This window comes from Zalophus californianus, chromosome 5, assembly GCF_009762305.2.
Source record: "Zalophus californianus isolate mZalCal1 chromosome 5, mZalCal1.pri.v2, whole genome shotgun sequence".
NCBI classification, from domain to species: Eukaryota; Metazoa; Chordata; class Mammalia; order Carnivora; family Otariidae; genus Zalophus; species Zalophus californianus.
The window spans coordinates 111,010,983-111,032,270 of record NC_045599.1 but is presented as its reverse complement, the minus strand read 5'-3'; the positions used below and the strand labels follow the sequence as shown (position 1 = coordinate 111,032,270).

Here is a 21,288-nt window from a genome sequence, read left to right as displayed (position 1 = left end):
GCAAGGTTTTTGAATTCTACTGCAAAGGATAGGAAAGACATGGAGGAATGTTTGCTCTTTGGGATCTCATTGTTAGGGGACCTCTGTCCAGCTGAAACCCAATCTCTTCATTTTTATACTATTAATTGGAGCAGTTACCTTCTGAGCATCACAGGGTTTGCTGCTATGCTGAGAATGTTACTGATACTATCTCATTATATCCTCTCAACAACTCCAGAAGATACGGTTATTACCTCCATTTTGCAGATGAGAAAACAGAGGCTCAGAGAGGTTATTTGTTCATGACCACACAGCTAGTAAGTGGTTGAGCCAGGGTTGGAGTTCAGATTTCTCTAATTCCAAAGCTGGTGACTGGCTGTACTTGGAGGAGAGAGGTTCGGAGAGAGGAAGGGGCATGCTCAAGGTCACAGAGTGGTAGAATGCTGGATTTTAAGCACTGGGCTTCCCCATGAGCTGACAAGGGGGCCAACAGAAAATAACCAGAGAGGAGTGTGAGACTATGGGTAAGATTGCTATAAACAGTAGGCGTCTAGGTATAATAGAGGTTCTGGGGAGCAAGGCATTAGGAAAGACCTCATGACAATGATAAACCGTGAGCTGACCTTGAAGGTGGGAAAGACTTGCTCATAATCCTTCACATGAAAATTGCAATGTGCAACCTGTGAATTTTTTCAGGTCTGCTTTCTTGTTGATCCCCATGAGGTCCTGAGGGAGCCAGGCCAAAATCACTGTCCCTGCTGAGGAGCTGAGAGTTTTAATAACTTCCTTGGGCTTATTTAGCCAGCAAGTGGTGGAGCCAGGACTCACACCCAAGTTTTCTGATTGTGGAAAGAAGGAAGCAGATGTCTTTGTGTCCCCTGTTATCCATTCCTCTCTGTCCCTCTTTAAAAAGTAGCCCAAACATTTTACCCAAACTCAGTCAAAGTTTCCTCCTTTTCAGAAATCTTGGTGTGCAGGAAGGGACCCAGTCTTGTGGTGGGAATCCAGGTTTTCCCTCCAAGGGAGTGCCGGGCTCCCTGGGTTTTTGAAGCTCCAATACTCATTGGCTATTTGATTCAGGCACGCCCCTTCCTGTTTCTGGGTTACAATTTCCCCATCAGTCTGGGAGAGTAGCTGTTGATCTGGGTAGACACCCTGCACTCCTTTGGTTTGGAATTCCCTTATGGAAGCTATCCATGTGAACTACAAGGTTACAGGATTTGGGGGCTGGAAGGTGTCTTAAGGGTCACCTCATCAATTTCTTCCAAAACTGCAGTAGAATCACTGGGGAACCATTTAAACTGCAGATTCCTTGGCCCAACCCCAGACCCAGTGAACCTGAATCATTGGAGCTTAGCCCAGAATGTATTGTTTAACAAGCTAACAGGGTGATTCTCATGCACAGCCAAGTTTAGGGACCACTGCTATAGTGGCACCAGCTGCCCACTCAAGGCTGAGTGCTTGAACACCTCCAATAGTGGGGAACTCATTTCGTCGTCAGCAGCTCTTTCCATAGCTGGATACTTCTGTCTGCTAAAAAATTTCCCTTTTGCTGAGTGGAAATCTGCCTCCTTGTCACTTCCACCTAAACAAAGACCCATTAAAATTTTTTCCCCCCTCATTTAGACTCAGACCCAGGCTTTTCTTTTCATTCGGTCTCATGCCATTAAAATGCCCCAAAGAGTTACTGCCCGTGCCTTGAAATGACGCACTCAGAGTTCCCACCAGGCCCTGCAAGCGTCTGCTGCTGTGACTCCCATATAAATTAGATCCTGATTTATGTGTGTGAGAGGGCGCCAGCCAAAGGGACCCCATGGGGAGGTGCGGTTCATTGATATAAATCTGAAATTAAATTATCCTCAAGAAAATTACAATCCAGCTGCCTTTGGCAGCAGGATAATATATATACTTCATTAAATATTAAAGTTTAATTTTGCTTTTGTGTATGTGTTTGTATTAGGCTGTGCCCCTGATCCTGGGAGCCATTATTCTACACAAAGTCTTAAGGAAGATTCAGACTCTCAGCGCTAGAAGGGCCTAGATCCTACTGGATCATTTTACAGATGCAGAAACAGAGGCCCAGATATGTCAAGTGATGGCCTTCGCGTCACACTATCAGGTCAGCGGTGGGAGGACTGGATTCCAGTTTTTGCACGCTTTTCTTCTGTATTCTGGTTTGTATTGCCACTGTGTTCTGCAGACCGAGCCTGCTGTTTCTGCCACCCCATCTTCAGGAGAGTCAAGAGCAGGCAAGCTTTCTGGTACCTGAAGGGAATTGCCGGGTGATTAATCACTCTGTGGAGTTTTCAAACAACACAGGCCTCTTCCTCTTGTGTTAGGGTCACGGGGCCTTATCTACACGGCCTTTTCGGGAGCTCTGTGGTTTGTATGGGGTTTTGGGAATGCTGTTTGTGCCTTGAGTGGAAATGTGAAGGGACCAGAGGACTCAGGGGCAGGAGAACCCTCATGCCAACGTTTTGGCTCTTACCATGAGGGAGAGCAGAGAAACCTTGCTTCCCAGTTTCTGGGGCATGGGGGTGGGGGAGGGGGTGTTCTAGAAAGATGTACCTTGCTCAGAGCCCAACTTGGAGGGGACTGAAGGGGGTAGAGACACTGCGGGTTTGGGAAAAACCTAAGACATTATCTAGTCCTGTAGATTTGGGGCCCGGATGTTCAAAGTAAGGCTCTCAGACTGGGGAGAAGGGTCCTGATTCAATAATTTTATAGTCTGGGTGAAAGTTTATTTCTTAAAACTGTCCACTGCTAAGCAAATAAGTAAGTAAATAAATGAATGAATAGACAAATCAACAAATCACTAGCATTAGACAAAGAATTGAGTACATGTAGCTAACTGAGTGGAAATCCTAGTCTTGACGGCATCCCTCGGGAAAGTCACTTAACTGCTCTAAGCCTTAGCATATATTTTGGTTCATTCGTTCATTAATTCACTTTTGAAAGGTTTATTGAGGGCCATCTTTGTGCAAGTGCAGTGCTCTGCATGAAGGATGACTAACACATGAACCCTGGATAAATACACATTGAACAAACGAGTTCCTCCTTTCTCAGAGAGCTAGACCGCAGCACTCAGGATGGAGTTCCGAGAGAGCCCACCAGGGGGAGTGGTGGGCCGGAATTCCGGAAAATTGTCCCAGGCGCGGGAGGCAACCTGGTGGTCAGCTCTTGAACGTGTTCGATTTGGCCAATGGTGTTTCTAAAAGATGTCATTTAGCTGCCAACTTGGAAGATTTCACAGAAAACCCTAGACTCAAGTCCTATCTTGGAAGGCCTGCTGCCCTGGGCCTGCATTCCTACCTGGCAGCTCCCTGAGCCTGTGCTTTCTGGTTTTCTCTTATCCCCATCCTGCTTCACTTATGTGTCATACCTGATCCCTCTGGGTGTCTGCGGTTGTGACGCTGGTGAGGGGCTGGGGTCCAGACACTATAGCAGCAACCCTGGTCCTGACTTACCTGCCCTTGAGGGAACCAAGGTCATGCTAAGGATGTTGAAAGATCGGGCCTCAGGAGAAGGGGCCAGAGGAGCCTGGAGGTAAACAGGAGTGGGAGGAGGGCCCCAACGACCCACCCCAGTGCATCTCCCAGGCCACCTTCCTTTTGCAGAGCTCTCTGAGAAAGGTACTTAGAGAACGGGGAGTAAGGTAAGCAAATATTAGGGAGCTGTTACCAGCTGTCACTTCCCTTGTTTGGTCTTGGACTTGAGCCAAACGGAACAGTGAGGAAGGGCGTCTAGAATCAAGAATTGATTAGAAGGCTGGCAGTTGGTCCTTGAAATAAGATTTCTGCAGGGGTCCTGGGAGAACAGTCGGCGTGCACAGGATCCTCAGGAGCTCCTCATGACCACACCTGCAGAAGTCTGCTCAGCGGCTTGAGATTACTGCAACTTCTGGGGTGTCCACGGACAAAGGGGCCCTGCCTCCTCTCGTAACAGACGTCAGGATCTCGTAGGACCCCGAGAGCTCAAAGAAGCTTCTCAGATCACTCTGGTGAGGATTTGTAAATTGGTTGCCCACAGGACATATCTGGCTCACAAACATGTTTTGTTTGAATTTGCATGTTTTCGGGATCAGGAAATTTTGCATAAATCTTGATTTCTGGCTCTTCTTAGAATATTGGATGATCTGGCAACATGGGGCCCTGATTCCTGCAGGGTAACTGTGGGCTGGGGCGAAGGAGAGGCTGTCCCCTTTCGAGGGGCCTGCACCTCTGTTTCTCCACAGTTGCTACAACTCCCTTTGGCCTTACTTTTGGCTCACCTCACTCATTTAAGTGACCTGCCTAATCCCTGTAGCCATTTGAAATTGTGACTCTGAGTTAGACTAGAACGTTTCAGAATTATATATCAATCCCTGGGAACTTTCAGCCGATGAATTTTAGTTGGAAGTTTCTTCTCTAAAACAAATGAAAGTAGGACGGCTTGGGAGAGAAGTGAGGGTGGGCTTGCTCATTATTCCCTCAGCAACGTTTTCGGGCACAGTTTAAAACCCACAGGTAGAGCCACCTCTATCCCGGCAGAGATGAGGAACTGAAGCCCAGAGAAAGGAAGAAGCTTATCAAAGTTCAGAGCATATGTTTGTGCCTGAGGCAAAACGTGGACCCATTTCTCCACATTTCATGTTTGTCTATCTGTCCATTATACCAGAAGGAGCCAATAGGTTTTAATTCACCTGCTGACTCCAGGCAACCAGAGGTACTGCTGAGGGGGATTCTCTGAGGCTTTGTTTTGGGCTTGGCGGGGAGGAGACAGAACCCACTAACAATGTCTGCCTGTGGGCGAGGAAAGAGTCTCGGGATTCATACCGTGTATTTACCATCTGCATACAAAACCATGCTGCTTGGTTCTGTGATACAGGAAAGCAGATCCCTAAGGATCTGGAAGGAAAGTTTACTCACCTTTAAAGTTGGGCCTGATCCTGGCGTCATATCCAGAGGTTCTCCCCATTAGCTTATCCAGGAAATCCGAGGGTGACATAGGCTTGGGCGCGGAGCGGGCAGCTTCAGCCTCCTTGGAAGCAGCAAGGCTAAGAAAGGAGAGAGGAAAGCAGGGGTTTGAAGACGGCCGCGTGATCCTACGCCAACCTCGCCCGGAGTGACGGCCGTGCGATCCCACGCCAGCCTCGCCCGGAGTGACAGCCGCGCAATCCCACGCCAGCCTTGCCCAGACCCCAGAATCGCCAGAGTGTTCTCAGCCTGAGAAACGGGCAGTGTGGGTCCTTAATGAATGAGGAAAGGCCAGGTTAAACTGTTTAGTTGGCCAGATACTCGCCAACATGGGATCCCGGCAGGCAGCTGTGTGTCTCACGCTTCGAAGAAGCTGCTGCCTCCTCAGGCTGCCTCTCTGTGGTTCTGTGCAATCACACTCGGCTGTGGGGCCTCCCTGGGGAGGAGATCGAGGGGTTAACTTCCCAGGAGGCCCAGCCCTGGGTTTTAGGTGCCTGCACTCTCATGGGTCTGGGGAATAGCACATCCAGAGAGAGTCTTAGAGATCTCATAGTCTAGCCTTTCCCCAAAGTTCCTCTTCAGAATCAGCCACTAATTAAAAAAAAAAAAATGTTGCCCGAGTCAAATACATTCGGGAACGGAAATTTAACCAGGCATCTTTACCTCGAGTCTTCTCAGAAGCTTAAACAAGCTTAGAGGCCTATACTTAGGGGACTACCATCTCATGAAACATACACTTTAGAAAATGCTCAGTTGGGAACATTGAGGTACAGTTAGTGGAAGAGGCTGACGTAGGTCCCAGAGTAAACCAGTCTGCCTCAGTGTATCCAGACTGGGGGATCTGAGATCAGACTGCTGGGGTGCTTGACACTGTTTCTGTCACCAGCCCCCACGCAACAAAGTACTCTCAGGTCCTCATTCATGCGGCGGCATGGATTACCGATGTCTAAGAACAGTGGCTGTCCCCCTGCCACACTCTCAAAGCTGTGCAGATTTCTAGGAAGAGTCAAGATTGGAAGCTGAAGGGTTAAAGAATAGTCCTTTGGGTTGCTTTGGGCAACTGAGCTTTCCTAGTCCTGAATTGATACCAGGAGATAGCTGGGAGCAAGTGTAACTGTGGTGTGTGGTGCGGTCAGAAGCTAGTACGTTGAAGGACATGCATGCATAGAGGGATGAGTGTGTGCACGCACGTGTGTGTGTGTGTTGCATAAGATGGGAGCTTCTGTCACTTAACCAAGTAGGACATCATGTTCCCCAAGGATCTGTACTCAACTTCTCTTGTTCTTTGCCTTGGCTTGTTTCTGATCTCGGTTGTAACAGTTTAAGTGATCACCTCTAATGGATGGCTCTCAAGTCTGTCTCGCCTGGCCGCTCCAGAAGCCCCCTTTCTTCATTTGCTAACACCTGCAGGGCGTGTCTAGCTAGATGTCCTGCCTGTGCCTAAAATTTATCTTGCAAACTGAATGCCCCAGCTTCCTCTCTGAATGTGCTCCTCCAGAGTCCGCTTCCCCAGACAGCACCAGCATTTGGCCACTGTCTAGCCTACGAGCTCCAGAGCCATCTTGTCTCCTCGTCCCCCTTTCCTGTCACATCCCTCACTCACCAGGTCCTGGACCATGCTACCTGGTAATATAATTACTTGTGTTTGTGTTTGAAGACCAGGAATCATGGTGTTTTTATTTACTGTTTATTTGTTCTTTTAATCCCCTGTTTGTGTCTACCATGGTGTCTGAGACATAATTGATACTCAGTGATTGCACAGTGAATGAATGAATGAATACGATGCTACTTTAATAAAATATTCTGGTTAGTAGGGTATTCATAAATATTCATGTACGGATTAACAATTTTAAAGTAATTAGACTATTCTTCCAGTAAAAAGAATACTGAAAGCAATCTGGTATTCCTGTGCAATTCCAGAAGGTATTTCAGGATTATTTCGACACTCATGTTATGTAACCTGAAGATCCCTTATCCATATACTTAAGAGCTCATTTTGATTGATAGGATGAGGGACAAATGCATTTTACTGTTTTTTTTGTGTGTGTGAGTTTGGATGTTTGTGAGTGGGTGTGATGTGGGCAGGTTTCTAGGTGTGATGTGTGCAAGTGGGTGAATGTGTATGGATGTGTGTGGGGACTGGGATGCGATGGGGTACTTGTGGATGTGCGGTGGATTGTGTTACATAGATACATATGTGCAAACATGTGAATACCTATGTTCGTGTGAAAGTGTTGTTAAGTACGGTGTTTGTGTGTGTGCATGTGGGGTATAGGGTGTGAGTGTGTTGAAGGCTTGTGTGGATGTATGTATGTGGTATGCGCATTGCATGTATGTGTTTCCGAAATGTACTGTGAGATGGAATATAGGCTAGCACAAAAAGAGTGAAAAGAACAGATGACTGGAATTTATCCTGTCTCACTTATTTATAAGCTGTATGACCTTGGGGAAGTTACTCACCTCTCTGAACTTGAGTTGCCTCATAGGTCAAATTAGTTTTACATGAGCAGTAACCGTGGTAGCACAGCTAAAAACACCTAGGACAGTTTTTGGGACGTAGTGGGCTCTCAGTATATTGTTGCTCTTGCCTTGCTCTTTGTGTGTGTGTGTGTGTGTGTGTGTGTGTGTACGTGTGTGTGTGTGCGTGCGCTTGAAGCAGTTCGGAGCCTGTCTGGGGGCATCTTCTGGTCTCACTGCTGCTTTCAGCTGCACTGTTGGCCCTACATGGCTGGGAAGTCGTGCTGGATGTCTTCCATGGCCCACAGTTAGTACTGCAGTCCCAGCCTTTTCCCCATTCAGCACCAGACTCATGGCTGCTCTGTGGCTTTGGCGTGAGCAAAAGGGACCACAGGCCTGCAACTGGTGATTTACGACTTTTCTGCTGCTATCATTCACTTCTAGAACCTTTCTAGGAGTGGCGGGTATGAAGCTTTCATAAGCTCCTGTTCTCTCCCTAGCCCCTCCTCTCAGATAATAAGATTTGGGAACACAGTACTCCTTCCCAGCAGCTCCAAGAGAACCAGCCATCTCTTGGCCCTTAGGCCTCTTTCATAAGCCTGAATCCTATTATGCCGTATGGGGAGAGAATGAATGTGCCCCAAAGTGTCCCCTACCATTTGCTATTAGCCAAATGTGCCATTTAATACCAGAATCCTCCCCCAAGCTGAGGGGTCCTCCAGTCCCCCTAGCTCTCATGTCTGCAGCATTTGTGGTCTGGTTACCTGGCCACTGACCCACTACAAGCCCTGGCATGGGGAGCTGAATTGAGGGCACGGAGACTCTGAGAGGTTAAGTAACTGCCCTCAGGTCACACAGCACTTTAACAACAGAAGGGTTGCTTCATCCAAAAGCTACAATGTATGGGAAAGCCTTGTAAATTGTGAAGTGTATCCATAACGTCGCTGCTATTATTACTATTTGTCTTGGAAGCTTGTGATATTCTCTGACATCCGGGAACATCAGAGCAGGAGTCTGACTCCGCAATTCTGATGCACACAACTGCACTCACCACACTGAAACATGGAGAAGAAAGAGTTGTGGGTCGCCCCATGACCTGTTTCCTCAAGTGATTCATAGCGAAAATCTTTGAAATTCTGAGGTTCACTAGTCCCAACTGGTATCCCATACCAGTTGGTTTTTGGGGGATCGCTTTCACATTTTCAGCCCTGTTCCTGCGCTACCTCTCCTCGTCAGCTACAATGTTTCCTTAAATTGCCTCACTTCTTTCAAACTTAACTCCTTAAACACCCAACTTGATATTTCATGACTTGCAAATGAAAAAACAGTATTATTTGCCGTGATAGACATAACCCAGATAGGGAAAGCAGTGAAAATGAAAGAAAAAGAGAAGACTAAAATTCTAGTTACCCGCTGTTGATTACCAGCATTCGGAACCCAAGACCTGCCTGGAGTCCCAGGGGAAGACCAGCAAGTATTGTGAAAAGGTTGGAGACACATTAACACCTGACTTAGACCTTCTTCTCGAGATAATGAGAACTTGAAAGAGAACGATCTCAATCATAATTCACTGGTATTATGTATGAACCACCCCCAGTCATCCCCCATCTCTTACTGCCCTAGACCCAAATTTCCCTAATTCTTTTTCACATACAGAGCCTCCATTTGAATGTGAAACTAGCCATGCCCCTCCACTTGACAATCATTGTACATTTCTGTCTATATTTAGAAAGCACATTTTGCACAGAATTAGTTCAAGGGCCCCCTATAGTAAATCTGTGCTCTGTGCTTTTGTGCAGAGTAAATATGCATCAAGGAGCTCTTGTTGCACATTTAGAACCACTACCTCTGGTGAACTTGAAACTTTGCTTATCAACTGTGAGCTACTGAACAGAGAAGCTGGGGATGAATCTAAGAAATGAGACATTGGATTGTTAGGATTTGCTGACCCTATGAAAATATTTGGAAATGATGCAGATTGTTTCAGGGATTACTGTGATGTAATGGAGTGAATCAGACTCAGTTGAGACAGATTTGATTAATAGTAATTTCAGAAAGACAGTGAGATCTTCTGGGACCAAGTGGTCTGTCCCTCGCTGGGAAGGCTTTATGGCCAAAGCTGCAGTGACTGGACAGAGTATTAAACTCCCTGTCACCTTTAAGTCAGGAGATTTGTCACACAGGGAGACTTTGGTAGTTAAAGGACTCAGTTTTGACTCCTAATGAAAGAGACCATGGAAAGATCCAGGAGTGGGTTTCCAAGCCGGGGGTGGGGGGGTGGAGGCAGGGGGACACAGTGAAGTGGGGGCTGTGTGATCTTCAGAGAGTCACTCCCCTTTGTGGCTTTCAGTTTTCTAAGCTATAAAATAAGGGGTTTAGTATAATCTCTAAGAGTCCTTCTGGCCCTAAACTATCATTTTATTAGTCTGTAATATTTCCTCTTTTTTCTTTTTCTTTTTCACACATCTGGTCTTGGCATCTAAATTTGTCTGGAATCGTTTGAGGTAACGTGAACATGTTTGTGACTTGGTTTTTTCCAATCCAGTCTCGAGATTTCTCTCCAATGGAACAACTCATTTTCCAGGGATTTGTTGGAAAAAAGGCCAGATCAATGCTCAGATTCTCATTCTCCTGTTGCAACATCGATTGGAAATAGGGAATCAATATGGAGCTGTCAATCCAAATTTCAAATGAACTGGAGTTGGCAACAATACTGGGGAGAAACAGTTTTCAGTTATACCCGGCCTGGCACCACATTCTAGGCTAGCAGAGGGGCTTCCCCCGACAGATTCCATCTCCTTGGTTCAACATGGGTAGACAAGTGGGGAGGTCCAGGGTGGGAAACGGGGAAGAAGAGCAAGGTGAGGGGCAGAAGAGAGACTAACAGGCAGAGGGTAACCTAGGGAGAGGTGCGCAGGGCTGGAGGAGAAGCTGCAGGTGCAGGCTGAGAAGGGGAAGGGAGGTGGAGCAGGGAGAGGAGAACGTGAATGGGAAGGTGCCTGGGTGCGGCCAGTGCTATAATCAAGGGGCTTAGTGAGCACAAGGGATGGGCACTTGACTGCACTTAGGGGAGGGTGGGGGCTTTGCAAGAGGCTTTGCGGGGAAAGCGATTTTTACAATAGAGCTTGAAGGTGGGGTGTGGGGTTGGCTTGGAAGAAATAGGGGAGGAGGAGTGCTTTGAGTAGAAGGTACAGCACGTGTTCAGTGTAGAGGTGAGAGAGGACTTGGAGAACTGAAAGAAGTTTAGCGTGTGTGAGGGAGGGAAGGGCGGTGGCGGGGAGAGAGAACAATGTCAAGAGGTGAGGATGAAACATTGAGTCTGTGAGGTTGGGAGTAGTAGGGATTGGCCCCCCTGGTCTGTGTCCTTACGGTGGGTCTAAAAGTTAAGGGACGATTACCCCTCCCTAGTCCCTTTACAGTAAAAAGAATCCATCCTGATTTCTCAGCTGTTTCTGGTTATACTGAATTGTGGTCTGGCCAAGCTTGGGGAATGGGCCCTCCAAAAACATCTCCAAGTGGGGGGTGTCCAACTTGGTTTCCAGGCAACTTGTCCCCAGACGTGGGCTAGAATATCTCTCCCCTCTGTCTTGGCAGGGAGGTGATCCAATGAGAGGGTATTTATTCTGTGCAGAAAGCACCTGGTCAACTAGTCAAAGGTTGTTTGAAAGTCTGCGCTGTGCTTCCATGGGTATCTACTATGACACAGTTTTGAAGGTTGCCGTGGAACAGAGGAAAACACACTAAGGTGGGAGCTGGGGAGCAAGGGTGTAGTTGTAGCGCCCGCTCTAACTTCCTATGTTGTCTCGGGCTAATTCTTTCTCATAGGTGGCCCTCAGCTTCTTCACCTGTGAAATGGCAGATTGGCACTAGATCAGGCACAATGCACTGTTTCGTGTTGTGTGCCCACTCCGTTCAGCTGGTGGTGGCTGCTCAGAGAGCGGTTCTGGGACTCGACCCAGCAGGGGAGGTAGGAGGATGGATCATCAGTCTGTCGAGGGACTAGACTGTGGAGTGCTAGTTTGTCTCAATTCTGCAGGCCCTCTTGCTGTGAAACCCTCTGATCTTTCTGATTTATTAAGCACCCACTCTACGTATACGGCGCTATCGGGGGGATGCAGATGAACATGTCATTGCCTACAGAAGAAGCCCTCCATGTGGGCAGAGTTTGTGTCTGTATCCTTAGGTGCTTGGCATGTGCTAGCAATCAATAATCATTTGTTGAGGAGTGGCCTTTGCCCTCTTGTTTATAGTCAAGCAGACAGAACAGATCAGGTACATAAATAATTATCGGAGGTTGCCACCCAGCTCAGGTGGCATAACTGGATTGCTATGGTGGTTCAGAGGAGGAAGGCAGTGTTTAGGGGAAGGTGGGGACATGAATCAGAGAATTTTTCTGAGTTTCATTAATTTTAGCCTCTGCATTTTCAGAGAGAACCAACACTTGCCATTGTCCATGTTGTGCATTTTGAGGGGAAAGCTTTCTTTCTTTCTTCTGCCTGTGGGCTGTCCTGGGGAAAGGTAGGGGGAGAGGTGCTGGGGAGGGCTCCGTGTCCTAGGCTCCTGGGAAGTGGTGCGACTGACATTCTTTGGCCTTCTGGACTTGACCAGTTTCCTGGCCCCTAGCTCGGACATCCGGGAACCTGGGGGTTGCTGTACAGTGTGGGCCCTGCTGGTCGCCCTCAGCTTGGCCTGGGTTGCATCCTTAGGTCAACATCTGGCTTTTCATGGCCAGCTGTGAAATTCCAATTTGATTTGATCGCAGTAAGGGGCTTAGGCTGGCCAGGGAGGGCCTGACATCTTATTATTCTCGCTTCATGATTTGCTAAGCACCCCTGGGAGCAGAATGTCACACTCAGCATGCTTGGAGCCCACTTCTCCCTAGGGACTTATGGGACAACACCTCTTTCTCCCTTCCTGGCTCACCTCCCCCAGCTATATCTGCTCCCTATAAGAAAACCTTATCTGTGTCAGAAAGCACATGTATTTGAATACAATTCTCTTGTGCAGGAAAGATAAAATCTTGGATCCTTGGAACTGGAAGGAACCTTGAGACTCCATCTGGTCCTTCCCCTGCCCTTAGGGAAGTGGGAATCTCTAGGGAGGTTTCATATACCTTATCATTGCTTCTGGTCTGTTCCTCTGTATAACCTCCCATCTGCCAACTCTTCTGCTTTATTTTCTGTCTCTCCACAAAGCAGGCTGGCAGCAGGGGGGAGGGGAGGAGGCTCCTTGGGAAATTGAGGGAGGCACTCATTCTCAGGGTTGTGTGTGCCCTTGCAGGGGCCTGAGAGTGAGCCCCTCTTTAAATGTGGTGTTCCGGGTGCCTCACTTGTCTCACCCTAGTCCTGGCCCTGCTATAGCATCACAGAGCCTCAAACCCAGTCCGTTGAGGGTAGAATTTCCTATAGGTCATCAAATCCTGTAGGTGATCTCCTCTAGGAGAGGGAGTCTATACTCCCCACAGCCTCTCATTTTACTTCCAAAAAGCTGTGTTTTTATTTTTCTTGTTTGGTTACAAGAAACAGCATTACATATTTTATCTCATTTTATCCTGCCAACAGCCCGAGCAGTAGGATGTCTGTCCCATTTTACAAGTAAGACAATTAAGGCTTCAAACTTGCGTGGTGATCTAGCGGTAGGCACACCACACTGGATTTGCCTAACTGACCTCTCTCCTCACTCCACGTGTCGGTTTCAAGGCTGGAATCACAGCAGCCCTTGGTGTTTTCTGGTTCAAGCTCAACCTTCCACTCTGTAGCCTTCCTTTTCCTCAGGACTGGGGCAATTGAGGGGTTATGTAGGCAAGACCCTGCAAGAATGGTGTTTGCACGCTTCCTTCCAGGCTCCTTCCATGACGCATAGAGCCTGGCCCATGGTCAGGGCTCAATAGATATTTGTTAAATGGGTGCCTAATTACGGTTCTACAACAACCATCTCACTGACGGCCCACAAATGTCTCACTTGGGGAAATTTTCCCGTGCCTCTGACCATCGTGTCATTCTGCAATGAGTTACAGTGTGAGGAATCCAGGGGGATCCTTCAGAGACTTGAGTGCTAAAGAACAGGCCTATGGGGTTTGCTCTGCCAGAGTCAAAGCTCTTAGCAGGCCCTGTGTAATCAGCGTGCATCCCACGAGCTGGACAGGACAGCAAACGACTCTCATTACCTTCAATGCAGTTTTCTTTTTAATCAGATAAATCTCACTGGAAAAGTATGTCTTTGCAGAGAATGGAGCTCAGGGCTTCTGGACAAAAAGTTTCGGGAAGAAAAATTGCTCTGATCAGCAGGGATTGGTCATTTGAGGTTGCCAAGACCTGGGAGTGTAAATATTGAGGAGAAATAACCAACAGGATAAAAACAGATAAAGACATGGTATTAGCTCAAGGTAGGGATAGTTCCCAATCACTTAGCACTTACTGTGTGCTGGGTACTTTACATGTGTCACTGGATTTGATCTTCTCAACAATCCTATGAAGATGACATCATTACCTCCATTTTACAGATGAGGAAGCTGATGCTTGCATTTTCAGAAGTGTAGTCAAGGTTGTATAGCTTATAAAGGTCACCGCCACCAGTCAGCTGGCCTCTAAAGCCCACGCTATTAACTGCTACACTCTGTTGACTCTTCCAAGTGATAATGATTGCAAAGTTCCTCTGAGGAGCCACTGTGGTTCATGATAAAATGTTTGCATGACTCTTGGAACTACCGGTGGGAATTCCTGGAACTCTGGGAATCAGAGAGTGTGCGTTGAGAACAATATGATGATCACTCTCATACAAATAATGCTTCCCATGTATATGGCACTTCCAAATCAGTCACTGCATTTGCTCCTTGTCCCATGCCCATGACAGCATCCCCGTGTACAGGTGATGACTTGGAGGTTCCACTGGAAGGTTGAGAGACCTGCTCAGGGTCTTGGATGGCAGAGCCATAACATGACCAGGATCTCCAGGTGTGGTCTGGGGCATCCTGACAATTTGGCCATTCACAAAAGACAGGAAGAGGATGGGCAATCCCTTCTTGGCTGTTCATTAAATTGTTTCTCAGAATTTCTCTGGCATTAGCTTGACTTTCATTTAATTTTTTCCATCTCAGTTCACTCATCTTTAAAATACACCTGACTGTACCAACTGCAGGTGTCATTTGAATGGCCAAAGGCCCCATGCTTTTACAGATGCTGTGGAAACAAGCTCTTTCCCTTCACTGGGCAGTCAGCCTTTTTCATTCTCTAGGCACTTTGAGGTTATGATCATCTCCTTTGAGTTACCATTAATTTATTACTTCATTTGTTTACTTATTTATCCCAAACTATTTATGTAGTGCCTACTATAAGCCAGAGATTGTACCAGGTGACTGAGCAAAATATGAATAATATAATAATAATAGCTGGCCCGTGTTGAGTAGTTATAAAGTACCAGGCATTACACTAAGAGCTTTATTTTCAATATTTAGTCCTTAATATAATCCTATGGGTTGGGGGTCATTATTTCCATTTTACTGATGAGGAAACAGGTTCACAGAGGTCAAATAACTTTTCCAGGTAGACCTGACCTGATAAAGTTCTCTCTTAATTGTATCAGTAGTGAATATGCCTTAGCCCTTACTTTGTGTGAGCTCCCAAACTAAAAGAGGAAGGCCTACGTGAAGACATGTAAGTGCTTGAATATCTGGGCCTATTAGAAAAAGACATATCATTTTTCCCTCCCAAGTCGATACCAGGTCAGGCCTGTAGTGGAAAATAAGCCACGTTGCAATGAAGCCATAGGAAATGCATCAACAAAAAGGGGCTATTTATCCCAGAGAAAACAGAGGTTTTCATGAGTGGAGCTTGGATGTGTGTGGCCCTTAAGCATCCAGGAGACTGATTTTATAGGAGGATGTTGAGAAAATAAACAATCCTTCCTGGGCTCAGAGGAAGAATGACCTTAAATTGTAGAAAGAGCAACTTGGATTCAAATGTGAAGCTGCCTTTAATCAACTGAGTGACTTGTCTTCAGAAAGAGAACACTTAACTGTGAGTTGAGAGGGTTTAGTTGAAGTGGGTATTTGTATGTAAATACAGAGTTTTTCCGGAAGCTCCAGGGCTCTAATACTTCTCTAAATAGCCCTTGTTCATTCCCCTGAATCCTCTAAGCAGAGACGCAGCTCTGCAGCTCTGCTCAGTGGGGTGGAACTTCTTTGTCTCACTCAGCAGGTTCCAAAGTCTTGGGGAAGACGAAGGAAGTGGAGTCATAGAATTATGGGACCTGGTCATCTTGTGCATTAAAAAAAAAGACATTTATTGAACACTTGCTGTAGGTTAATGACTGTATATTACGGCTTTACAAAATCAGTAGGGATGACCATCTCCATCTTATAGAGAGGGAAACGGACTCAGAGGTTAGCTAACAGTGATAGCGATCGCCATCAATGCTTCAACACTTTCTAGGTGCCACGTACAGAGCCAAGAACTTTTCCATACATGCTTTCTAATCCATCCAGCAACTCTATGAAGTTGGTACCAGTTTCTCCTCCATTTTTCAGATGAGGACACGAGGGCTTGGAGAGCTTAAATGACCTAATCAAGGTGCTCTGATGGCAGAATTGGTACACGACTCTGAGGTGGAATTTTGGTGTAAGTTTTGGAGCAGCTGTTCACATGTGCTAAAACAGTTCACTCAACTGGAATATGCATTGTGTTAAGTTTCTGTTCCTCTGTGGTTTAGTATAAGTTTCTGTAGGAAGCACTGAATGAGGAGAATTCAGGGGATGTGTCAGTGAAACCCTTGGGACCCAATGAGACGAAAGGAAGATAGATGGACGATGAGGGAACGACAAGGTGCCCCTTCCTGGTTTGAGGATGAAGGAGGGCTAATTGCAGAAGGAATGCAGTGTCACTGCTGCTTCTTTCTTTTCCTTCTGCGGTTTCTTTCCTTTCTACCCTGTGGGATCCTCCAGCAGGGTCACCTCTTTGTAACTAATAGGGGGCCCACCCAGGAGGCCAAATTCCATTGCCTCCTGCTTCTTGCTGCAGGTCTCAGAGGCAAAGAGGAGCAGCCAGGGAATGGGGAAGGCTACAGATGCGGAGTCAGAAATCCCTGGTTTGACTTCTGCCTGTTCCTTTCCTGTGTGACCTTGAGCCAGCCCTTCATCATAGTTAAGCATCAGTTTCCTCATCCATAGACTGTAGATACCTTCTGTCCTAACTTATAAATGACTATTTGAAACCATGTTGAACAAAGCATAAGGTGCTACCCAAATAAGAACTCCCTTCCAGACTGGAACAGGGGTGTGCTCCGTGGACTCTGCCATCAAACTCAGGCTCTGCCATTTATTAGCTGTGTGGCCTTGGACACACCACTTACCCTCTCTTTGTTTCTGCATCTGTAAAGTGGGGTTAATAGTGGTTGCTTCTCATAGAGTTGTTGTAAAGAGTAAAGTAATTCTTTTGTAATGCTTGTTTTGGTACCTGGCACATCATAAATATCCAATAAATTTTTATTGATTCAGAGAGAACTGGTTGATCTAGGCTCTTTGATGAGGGATAAATAGATGGACTTCTAGAAGCTTCTTTGGGCTTTGTGCTTGAATGTTCGAGGACCACGCACTGTCACACCCAAAGGAGTACTCTGGGGGATCCTTCTCCTATGCTCCTAGTAATTTATCTGTTAAGTAGTAAATTAATAGCATTACTTTGGCTTTTCAATCAATAGGATTAAGATGATCTGATGGTAACAGAGTAATAATTGGTGCTGCACAGATGGAAACTGTCCAGTGGCAAAAACTGTTCTTCGCAAGCTGGCTGGCTGCCCTCAGACCAGATTCTTTCAGCCCTTTTAAAAAATAACATTTTCCTCTGATGGTTAAAACAATAAATGCACATTGGAAAAATACAACCAGGTTCAAAGACAAACTAAAACCCACCTGGAAATCCCATTATCTAGATACCTACTGTTAGCATATTAGTAAATTTCTTCTGGGTTTTCTTTTTTCCTCTGTAGATTATAATCGGTTTTGTTTCCTGCTTTTTTTTTTTTTTGCTGAAGATTCTAAATGAGCATTTTCTCTTGTTATTAAACCTTTAGAAACATGATTATAAATGACTGCCTATGCCAGTGTGTGGCTGTATTAGCTCTCACTTAGCTATCCCTCTACTGATGGGCATTGGTATTATTTTCAATTTTTAGCTATTATAAATGATGCTGTGAAAACCCCCCTTGGTCACAAACCTCTGTTCATGTCCTAGACGCAAAATTGCTGAGTCAAAGAGTATGACTAGTTCTAAGGCAGAAAAACTACACCAGTGTGAAGGAGCTTCTATTTCCCCCAGCCCCAGGACCAGCAGGCTCCTCATTGAAAATTCTTTTTAAGGTGGAGTCTGCTCGGGGCAAGGGTTGAAGGAAATGGTGGGACAGTGAAAGTTAAAAGAAGAGAGATGACCACTTTTATCTTTTTCCTTTTTCTCCCTTAACTCAGATTGCCCAGGAAGCCATAGTCATTGGCATGTGCTGGAGGGGAGAAGGAGAGACCTTTGTGACAGTGTAGTCCAGAAGTCCAATGTTGCCGGTGCCAGACATTTCTTTTTTTGATATAAAATTGCCCCTGCCTATGTCTTCTGCCTGTATCATATCCAATTTTTTTTTTATCCCTGAGAGTACTTAGATATAAGAAGGGGCCCACATGTGCTTGCTTTGCGAGGGGGGTTGGAGTAGTGGGCTCACAAAGCTGAGTGATCTTGGGCAAGTCACTTAGCCTCTTCAAATCTATTTCCTTATCAGAAAAAGGAGGGATTGTCAGGGTTGAAGGAGAAAATGCGTGTCAGATGCTGATGTGGTACCAGACACAGAGAAACCACTTGGTGTGTTCGCTATTATTACAAATAAAAATTAAAGTTTTTGTGAGATTCAAACATTCTTCACTAAAGTTTTATGCTTGTCTGGCTTACACCTAATAATTCTGAAGAAGTCCAGAAAAATATAAAGACTAAGAGAGGCAGATAGGGCAGGAAAGAAGGGATGCGGGCTGCACTTCAAATCTGGGCTAATTTATTATATTCCACTGTAGGCCCTGCATTTTAAGAGGGACATTAACAGGTTGGAGCAGGTCCAGAAAGGAACAACTGGGCTGGTAAACAAACTTGAAATTGACCTGTAAGGAATAATTAAAGACTCTGTGGGTGTTTGGCTCAGAGAAGATTTAGGCAGAGAGATCATTTTTTACAAATCTTTGTCGGGTTGTCAGTGGGGAAGAGGGACTCTGTAAAATAATGTTCTTGAATATTTAGTGTTTGCCAGGCACTGAGTTCAGCCCTGTGCAAGTGTTATTTATTTTATCCTCTCCCAAACACTATGGGAGGAATAGTTGTGTTCCTTTTGCCCAGATGAAGAGACCGAGGTGCAGATGGCAGAAGATGGCAGAAGTGCCTTGGTAGAATGTGCCATGGCTGGTAGGTGGTAGGTAGGAATAGAACCAGATTTTTCGGATTCCATAGCTGAGGTACCTTTTACAGCCCACTGACTTGTGCCAGGTGGCCAGGGAAGGTGGAGGGGACTTTCAGAGAGGGAGACAGCTGCCTGATACATGGGAGGAAAGACCGTGTTGACCAGGAGGGCTGCCCAGTAATGGAAGGGGCAGCATTAGGAGGTGGCATGTTTCTTGTTGCTGGAAGTGTTCACGAATTAGGCTGAACCCTGAGCAACGTGCTGTAAGGATGAGTCAGCGGAAGAGTGGACTAGAACTGTGACTTTACCCCTTACTTAAGGGCCTTGAGAGTTGCTTAGCATCTCTGAGCCTCAGTTTCTTCTTCTGTAAGCTAGGAATACTTAATTCTAATTTTAGGATTGTTGGGAAGAATAAAAAAATTCAAATCAATTGCTTAGCCAAGAACCTGGCATACAGAAGTTGCTCATGGTATGTGAAGCGAACAATTATCTATGGTCTTTTCCTTTGCACCCATGGTTCTCATTTATATAGTGCTGCTGTCTATTCACATCTTCCCGGGGGTCAAGTCCGGATTTGGTGCTGTCACCTGCAGAGTGGGTATTCTCCCTCACTTCCACAGAGGCCCGTATCTACCAGCTTCTGTCCTCTCAGGCAAATGACAGGTTGGACTTTGAAACAGGGGCAGTGGAATAAACAAAAGGAAGAACGTTTAGACTGAAACGTTAAGCAACAGAATAGATATTATTGGGGGAGAGAAAAGAGAACCATTTCACCTACTGATCAATTATTGGAGAGCTCACTGTGTGCGCAGCACTGTGCCCTATGCATTAAGGGGGTAGTCCATTAGTCAGAGGTACTGTCTTTGTCTTCAAGGGCCTCAAGGTCTGGGACGGCCCAGAGAACTCTGAAAACTGGAGAATAAGACTGAGTGTCACCCTGTACTAACTCCCTTGGCACAGGGCTATTAGCGAAGGGATGCTTACAGGCAGGAGGTTGGAGAAGATGAACTTGGAAGATCTCTTGCTGGCCTGGGATTTTCTCTGTTGGGTGGCTCCCAGGATTGCACCCTTGCAGGCACAATGTGATAATGTTATAGCTGTAGCCCCCTTGGGCACATCCTCTAGTTTCCCCAGGACATCCCTCAGACCTGGGAATATGCTAATCATTGTCGTCCATTATCAGGCCCAGAGGAGGAGGGGCTGCCCTCCTTCCTAGACAGGGAGAACCAGGTTGCCCCGGCCTGCCTCCCAGGGCTGCTTCTGGCCCCTGTTATTCAGACAGCCCTGGCCCCCACCACCCCCAGCCATGGCCCCCACCAGGGGGAGGCTTGGAGCTGACTGCCTGAGGATAAAGCTTTTACTGCTGTAATTCTTGATAGGAGAATCCTTTCTTCTCTTTCAACAAGATGGCCGACTCCAACTGATTTGGGAAATACCTCTTTTCTTTCTCCTCTTGTTTCCTCGCCCTTTCATCATTCCTCCTTAGTGTTTGCCTCTTCCTGCCTACACTTCTCTCCCCTTCTGGTCTTCTACCTTCTTCCTTTTCCTTCATTTGTTTCTGAATCCTAGAATGATGGATCTGAGAGAGATCTTAAAAGTCAGCTAGTCCAGTCCGCCCATCCATTTCACAGATGAGAATACTGTGGCCCAGAGAGGGAGGGACACTCACACAGAATGGTCTTGGCTGAACCCAGAGGAGACTCTCCCCTTTTGATTTCTCTGCTTATCTCCCCTTTTCTCCACCCCTCATCTTGTCCCCTCTTTATGTCCTGCCCCATATTATTTCTTACCCTCTTTTGTCTCTTCATGAATCCATGGTGACAGATGGAAACAAAATCAGGATTTTGGGGGGCGGAACAGAGGGAAGCGTGTTGTCAAGTTCTCCCTGCCTCTTCCCTCACTGGGAAGGGCTGTGATTTGGGGTGAGTCTCTCACTTTTCTTCCTCAGAGATTCTACTTCCTCCACTCTTCCCCAGCACATCTCTGGATATGAGGTTTGTACCAGATTTTTCCTTTGCACCCATAGTTCTCATTTATATAGTGCTGCTGTCTATTCACGTCTTCCCGGGGGTCAAGTCCGGATTTGGGGCTGACATTGTACAATGTCTTCTGCCTGTGAAGACTTTGAACTGGATTGGCCTCACAGTGTCCCTGATGGTCAGATCACTGCTTTGGCACGATCTGGCATCAGCCACAAAATGGGGATGATTATAGTACCTACTTCATAGAGTTGCTTTAAAGATTACATAATTAATGGATATGGAGCTTTCAGAAAAGTTCCTGGCATATAGTAGATTCTAAATACATGTTATCTGATAATATTATAAGTATTATTTAGAGGAATTTCTGTTCATAAAGGATTGGGAGTCACAGATGTTTTAACATGCGAAGGGAACAGAAAACTACGAATATAGTTTCAATAGATACTTGTTGGTGACCTTGTCCCCGCTGTGCTCTGTTTGCTGAATGTGCCTAC

General features: G+C 46.3%; 1 protein-coding gene across 2 annotated transcripts in view; it reads right to left on the bottom strand.

The window, feature by feature from the left end:
- The window catches only part of GLRA1 (glycine receptor alpha 1), a 78,388-nt gene that overhangs the window by 42,235 nt on the left and 14,865 nt on the right, over positions 1–21,288 (bottom strand). For both annotated transcript variants that reach the window (XM_027606407.1, XM_027606408.1), the window contains exon 2: positions 4,887–5,014. In XM_027606407.1, the coding sequence (XP_027462208.1) occupies positions 4,887–5,014 (128 nt within the window). The remainder of the gene's footprint in view (positions 1–4,886; positions 5,015–21,288) is intronic.